Source organism: Pithys albifrons, chromosome 1 (assembly GCF_047495875.1).
Source record: "Pithys albifrons albifrons isolate INPA30051 chromosome 1, PitAlb_v1, whole genome shotgun sequence".
Classification (NCBI taxonomy): Eukaryota; Metazoa; Chordata; class Aves; order Passeriformes; family Thamnophilidae; genus Pithys; species Pithys albifrons.
Genome location: NC_092458.1, coordinates 17,561,143 through 17,568,363, shown reverse-complemented (window position 1 = coordinate 17,568,363; position 7,221 = coordinate 17,561,143). Strand labels below are relative to the sequence as shown.

At 50.5% G+C, this 7,221-nt stretch overlaps 1 protein-coding gene across 2 annotated transcripts; it reads right to left on the bottom strand.

Moving 5' to 3' along the window:
* Window positions 1-875: 875 nt before the first annotated feature.
* Window positions 876-6,925, bottom strand: ING1 (inhibitor of growth family member 1). 2 transcript variants are annotated; one of them, XM_071568724.1, is made up of 2 exons: window positions 6,097-6,925; window positions 876-2,005 (listed from the first exon to the last, which is right to left on the bottom strand). In XM_071568724.1, exons 1-2 carry the CDS (start codon window positions 6,236-6,238, stop codon window positions 1,302-1,304), a joined length of 846 nt encoding a protein of 281 aa, XP_071424825.1. In that variant the 5' UTR covers window positions 6,239-6,925; the 3' UTR covers window positions 876-1,301. The 2 variants fall into 2 exon arrangements, with proteins under 2 accessions (XP_071424825.1, XP_071424903.1); XM_071568802.1 differs by lacking the exon at window positions 6,097-6,925 and adding an exon at window positions 4,355-4,523.
* Window positions 6,926-7,221: the final 296 nt, after the last annotated feature.

Sequence of the window (7,221 nt, the reverse complement as noted above, 5' to 3'; positions counted from 1 at the left end):
CAAAAATGCCTGCCCTGAAACGGCTGCAACAATACTTTGAAACCACTGAAATGAAGAATATCCTTCAGCTGATAACAAACATGAAATAATTTATATCCATAGTGAAAAAGCATAAAAAACCTGAACAAGACCAGCTCTATACTATCGGTTTTCAGACAAATGTCTGAGTCCAGGAGTGACTGCAAGCACAAAATGAGAAGATTCGGATAGAAAGTTAAATGCTCTTTTGGCTCTCCCACACCCTTGCTCTATGAAGATTCATTATCAGAACTGTAATTTGGTTACCTCTACAAGCTGCAGGCTTTCCTGCAGCTGCTTGCTGGACCTGCTGAGTTTAAAGACAAATTTCTTTTCTTTAAGCTATATGAATGATCATTAAACATGATTGCTAACGAAGCAAACTGTCAAAGTCGTTTCATTTATTTCTTAATATCACATCTGTACAATTTTCATACATACAGCAGGAAATGCACATTGGTTACACAATGGCATTTGGCTGCATTTCCAAATATAATACAGTAAGTGCAACTCCACTTAAAATGTACATTTATACAACTTAAACAAATTAAGGATTGCTACACCACTATCTGTGACAGTATAAAGCCTCATTTATGTTATGTCTCATTACTAAACCACTTCCCAGTTAAATATAAAACATATTCAATCATTTTAAAATGGCCTTTGTGGTACCTGGCCAGCATATAAAATATTTGCTGTGTAAAATTTAACCATTCACTTTTTGTTTTAAAAAATAATCCTCTCTGCCTATTTAAACATTTGCTATTGAACTGTTATACTGACACGTTGTAGCAGGAACCAAATTTTACCCTCCTTTTGTTTGCTCTTGCACTGCTTATCACCAAGAGAAGTTACACTTGTAATGTATTGCAGCTTTATTCAGATACAACCAGGTGGTTAAACTATTTAACAATTTTGCTCAAAACGTAAATAACACTTTTCAGTAAAGAAAACAAAATTACATTTCAGAGATATTTATCATCAAAATTTTAATGGGCAGAGTGCTATTAGCACTAAAAAAAAAAATCAGAAAATTCTTAATTTAGTTTTTAAGAAACACCCGAATATACTTTTGGAATACATTGGTCCACAGACCACATTCTTGTTACAGCTTACCAAATGAAAAACAAAATTGCTTATTGCCGTCCCTGTAACAGGAATGCTTCAATTTTAAACCTCCTTTAAAAATAAACATTTTACAATCCTTTCACCTCAACAAAGGTGGCACTGACAATAAATACACTGGTTTGGTGGGTTTTCCTTCACTATGAAAAGTCTACAAACTACCTATTGTATGCCCTTTCTTTTTTAGATTTCTCCAATGCCTTGTCCATAGTTTTCTCGTTTTCTCCTCTACATTTGGGGCAGTACCATTTGCCCTTTGGTTTATGGTTGAGTCCCACGCAAGAAAAGTGAAACCACTCAATGGGGCACTCATCATTATCACATCCTATCATTTCTCCATAGGAGACTTGGTTGCACAAGCAGTATGTTGGCTCGTTAGGGTCAATAGGAAGGTCAGGGGGAGAAGCTTCCCGCTCCGCTTTAGCCTTGGATCGTTTCTTCTTCTTGGATGTTTTTGCTTTCTTCTCCTTTGGTGTTCCTGAGGTGATGTCATCATGATCGTGATTGTTGGAGGCATTTTCTCGGTTCTCATTATTCCTTTGCCTCCTCGATCTCTTGTTGTTGGGCTTTTCAGCCTGTGAGATTGCCTCATTCTTTGACTTATCTTGGCTGGCTTTCCCGCTGTTTCCAGTGGTGTCATTACTCTCTTGGCAAGTCTCAAACAGTTCCACATGGCTGTCCACTTGCCTTGTTCTGTTCTCAACAAGCTCCACCATCTGACTGACGATTTGGATCTTCTCATCCCCCAGTTCCTGACTCCGAATCAAGGCTCTCTGTATGCAGTGCAACATTCTTCTCTTCTGCACAGCATCTGTCTCCCGTTTAAATTTTTCATAGTAGTCGTCCAGATCTTTCAGAATCTCTACAAAGAAGAAATAAAAACTGTAAGTATTTTTGACATGGAGAACAGTGAAACAAAACCTTCCCATATTTTCCCTTCCATAGAGCAACACCTTTTTGTAAGGTGCAAAGCTGATCAAAGACAGATTCCCTGAAAGTGGTGTCTGACAAGCGGCTCATGACTCCAGTGGAATACTTTCATTCTAGTCAGTCCCACAGAATAGAATGCAGATGCTGATTTAGAAAAAAAAAAGACTAAATATATTTTTATGTTTGTTCATAATGCTTCCCTTTAAACTTTTCAGTAATTAACAAGAATTAACAAATACACATGCTATCGAAAGTTCTAAAACCAGCTGCAAAATTAGAAGGGAAATTAATGGGCATTTTCTATGTAACATCAACAACATTTTAAGTGAATGACAGAGAGTGGGAGAAAGAGTGGAGAGAAAGAAAGCACAAAGCAGTGTAGAAGCCAGATTCTGGATTGCTTGACAGCTGATGCAGAGGCAACAAACACATAGTCTGGACCATAAGCTATGACAAGTTTCACTCAGTACTGCTGAGCTACTTCTCTGAAAACGTCAGACCACGTAAATTCCCAGACTACAGAATTAGAATTACAATATTCAAGATGTTTACATTATTTCCTCCCTAAACCTTCTGTAACATACATGTTGCTTACTTTTTAAAACAAAGAAGTATTATCTTAATTAAATATTTACTGCAGAGAAAGAGGTTAAAAAAGTTAAGAGAAAACATTAAAGATGATAGGCAACAACTGGAGCTGCTAGTTTCTGATTTAAAATGTTAGCACTGAAAATTGGTTGGATTCTGAACTGCACCTCAAGGATTGTTTGAAGAGTTTATAAGAAACATCAATGTACAAAAAGTGCTTGAAGTTTCAAGACTGGTTCAGGAAATGTATTTTTAAACAGATGTTTTTGATTTTTTCTTATGATACTCAAATCAACTAAAGCATTTCCATATTAAGTCCTCAAAAACATGCACAATGTTTTTCCTGCAACTCATTTTTTCTCCAAATTTTCCCTTCCTCACAGGTTAGAACATTCCTTCTTAGAGAAGCAAAATATACTGAGATATAAAATTAGACCTCAACTCGTCTACCAGAATCTCTCATACATGCAAACAGCATTACCAAAACTTTAAAACACTTTTAATTATTTATTTAATTAAAATAGAAGAATGCTACATATATACAACCAATAGTTACCCTGTAATTTAGGTTTTGTCTTGCCTGGGCAAAGTTTTTGAACCCCTGTACATGTGATCCTGATTGCCTCTGAACACATGGAAATATTATGCAAGCTTTACTTTAGATTTAAGAGCTGCAGCCTATGCTTCAACCACGACCTGTCAGCTGGTACTGCAACAGAGCTTATCTGACCCGACCCGTATTTTGATAGGTTATTAACTATCTTAAGCAATTGCCTTTTTTTCCCCTAACTAAAAAAAGAAAAAAATCCAAAACAAAACAACAACAAAAACCTACCAAAAAAAGAGCCAAACCCAAGACTCCACTAAGCCCCCCAAACATACAGCACATTAAATATTCTGGAAGATTTAAAAAGCAGCGTTAATTACTTTCAGTGACTGAAATGCACAAATTTTATGCTTTAAGCTCTGCCACTGATGTCACCAGCTTAACACATCTGAATCTGGTAGGTGGGCATCTTCCACGGAGAACAGCCTCCCTTAGTAGCACGACACAATTTATGACTGGAGTTGGCGTTATGAAAACTTCAGCTCTGGGACCGCACGCTGCCAGCACGGCACCGCACCGCACCGCACCGCATAGCATCGCACCGCGCAGCGCAGCGCAGCACCGCATCGCGCAGCGCAGCGCAGCACCGCACAGCATCGCACCGCACCTCACAACACAGCTCCGCACAGCACAGTATCGCACAGGACCGCACCGCATCGCAAAGCCCCGCACCACACAGCGCAGCACTGCACAGCACCCTCCCCCGGCCCGGCGCGGTCCTGCAGGAGCAGCGGCGGCTGCGGCGCTCCCCGGCTCGGACATGTCTGGTGTGCGAGACACGGGGCGAGCGGGGCCGCGCAGCCGAGGGGATGCTCGGCATCGGCAACACAGACCAGGAGCAGCGCTAGAAGGCACATCTGGGCAGCCGTGTGGTGCAGCTGGGGGGGCTGGGGCTGCCCGCCCTTACGGAGGCGGAATTCATGAGAATTCCAGGAAAGCGCGTTCCCGTGCCCGGCTGCAGCAGCAGGAGCAGAAAGCTGCGTTCTCTGTCATCTGCGAACGCAAAGTCGCGGCATCACAAACGCCGTTCAAACGGGGTCTAAAAACGCTGCCAGAGTTATGGCCAGCGCAGCTCCGCAGGCTCACCGCGGCCGAGACACCGCGGGGCGAAGGCGAGCGGGACACGGGCGACGGACCAGCGCCCTCCCCGCCCCTCTGCGGGGCCGCCCCGGAGGTGACGGAGCCGCCATTGTTCTCCGCCAGAAAACCGGTGGCGGCGCCGCGGCCGCTGCTGGACGGCCCCGACCGGCGCCGAAAGGAGCGAGCAGGAGCACCCCCATGACTGACAGGCAGCAGCGGCCAATGGCGCCCGCCCCGCCCGGCCACTCACGAGCGGGGGGAGGCGGGAGCAGCGCCCGCCCCGCCCCCGGACACGTCAGTCACACTCCGGACGGCGGCGGCTGCCCCGCCCCCCGCCGCGGTCGCGGCCAATCAGAGCGCGCGGGCCGGGGCCGGCCGAGATATTCAAATCAACCCCACGGAAAAGTTGCTTCTCGAAACGTCACGAGGGGCGGGGCTTCCGCCGAGGCGGCCCGGCCCGACAGCCAATCGGCGAGGGGAGGCGGGGCGGGGCGGGCCCGTGGGGAGGATCCCACCCAATCAGCGCCGCCGGAGGGCGGGGCCGAGCGCGATATGCTAACGAGGGACGTCTATAAAAGGCGCAGGACGGCCGCTTCCCCAGCATAGCGCGGAGGTGCCCGCTGGACGTGGCGGCTTCAGATGCAATGCCTGACCTGCCCTTCCCTCCTCTCCCCTCCTATCCCGCCAGCCCCCCGCGGGCTCCCGAGGAAGTTTCCCTTGCACCCATCCCCCGGGAGCCGCCGGGCTCCCTTGGCGGGCTGCCCGAGGAGCGGCCAGGGGACCGGCAAGGCAGGGCTCTCTGCCCGCCGCCCCTAAGGCCACATGCATGGGGGCACGGGGCGGTGGAGGGGGTCACCCCGCTCGACTCCCCGGCTGTCAGTGTTGCTGGCGGCACCGAATAAAGCCCCCCTCCCCTCCCCCTTTCCCGAGCGGACGCCAGCGAGCAAGTGACAAAGCTGCCCCGAGTCCCGCAGACCGGCCTCCCCTTTCCTTCCCTCCGCCCGTGGGGACGGCGACGGCGTGCCCCGACCACGGGCAGGGGAGAGGGCACTTCAGCCCAGCCGTAAACGCGGCCGTAGCCCCCCCCGCATTCACACTGCACACACCGGTCCTGCCCTCCTGGGCCCCCCGCCCCACGGAGCGGGGCTGTTCCACCGGGGGAAAGGAAACCCACCGAGGAGGGAGCGAAGAAAGCACACCCTGCCCCCCACTCTCGCCTAACCCCCCTCTCCTCTTCTCCCCCCCGCCTTTCCTCCCTCCCTCACTAGCTGCCTCTCTCCCCTACTACAGCCATAATGAATACTGTACATTCCTAAATGTTGTGCTGTAATCTCTCCCTCTCTGTCCACCCAGCACTTTCTTCCGTACCCCGAAACCCTTCCACCTCAGCCCCACGGCCAAGGACGGCCCCCCTTTGTGCACCGCACACCCCACTTCCCTGCCCCCGCCTTCCTGGCCAGCAATTTACACAGAAAAGCAGAGTCCTTGCTTAATATGAGAAGCCGGAGACCTTTTGTTCCGCCCCATGACAAGAGCTAACGCTGCAGATCAGTCCCTCTCTCTCCTCGGATCTTTCCTCTCGGCTTTCTCCCTCCTTTCACCTCCCAAAAATAAAACTACCATCCCTGTGGGGTGCAGAGGGGCAAACCGAGCCGCAGCTCAAGCTCTGAAGAAAGACACCCTTCCCCCCCGAGCCCCACACCACACACACGGACACACGGACATACACACATATAAAAAACACTTACCTTGATATTTGGCGTCAATTTCCCTCATCAAGGAGACATTTCTCTGCAGATCGAAGGGCATAGACTCGATGGAGTCCAGATAATCCTCCACATAGTTCACTAGGTGAAGCTGGTCTCCGTTTGCAGGACTCAACATTTTCATCCGGCAAAGAAAAAAAATCCTTCCCCACACCTCTCTGTGTGAGAGCAAGTGCTGCTCCCTTCAAAGACGGCAACCCCGATGAAGGGCTCACTCCCTGCCCACCTCTCTCGGTAGCTCCCCCCAAAAAAACCGAAGGAAGCTACATCTGACTCCTCTTGTGTGAAACGGAGGGAGAGAGACACACACACCCTCCGCTAGTCCCCTACAGCCAGCAGCAGCTGATTGAATGGCTGTCGTTGTGGGTAATTCACGAAGGAGGTGGTAGGAACAATCAGAGGGATTTGTGTGTATGGGGAGGGGAAGGGGGGAGGAGGAGGAGGAGAAAAGAGGGGGGCTTAAACCAGCTCCTCCGAAACAATCTGGAAACAAAATGTGCTCTGCAAAGTGTCTGTCAGAGGCAGCGGCAGCCCCTCTGCCTGCGCCAGCGCCGCTCTGCTCCGCTTCTCCTCCGCTCCCCCTTCCCCGCTCTGCTCCTCACCGCCGCCGCCGCCGCTCCCCGCCGATATCAGCGCAGCCTCCTCGCTCCCATACGCCGCGCTAGATCCAACGTGGAAAACCCAAATACCAGTTTCAAACACTTGGGAAACATTCGGCCCCGCCAGGCAGGGCGCATGCGCTGCCCTCCCAGTGCTGTGTACACACACACTCACACACACTCACCGCACACACCCGCTCCCTTCCCCCGCCCGGAACCTCCGCATATCCATCGTCCCGCCTCCCCTTACTCACGTTTGGGGAGGGAGGGAGGGAAGACGGCGGGGATGCAGTCCGAGCCAGGGGGCGGGCGGCTCAGGGCCGGCGTGGGCGTGGGGAGGAGGGAGCCCCGGGGAAGGCGGAGGCTCTGGGCAAGTTATGCGGAGGGTGCGAGGAGCGCGGCCCGCGGGGAGGCAGCGGGGGCACGGGGGCAGGTGGATGCTTTTGCGGTAGGGCACCGGGACGTTGGAGGAGTCTGTCCTGCCTGCTGCCAGCTCGCCCCGGGAAGG

Excerpts from the sequence above, each read along its gene's own strand:
- ING1 (XM_071568724.1), bottom strand. The coding sequence starts at position 6,238 with ATGAAAATGTTGAGTCCTGCAAACGGAGACCAGCTTCACCTAGTGAAC. Across the intron at positions 2,006-6,096 it reads AATTGACGCCAAATATCAAG|AGATTCTGAAAGATCTGGAC; the intron begins GTAAGTGTTTTT and ends TCTTCTTTGTAG.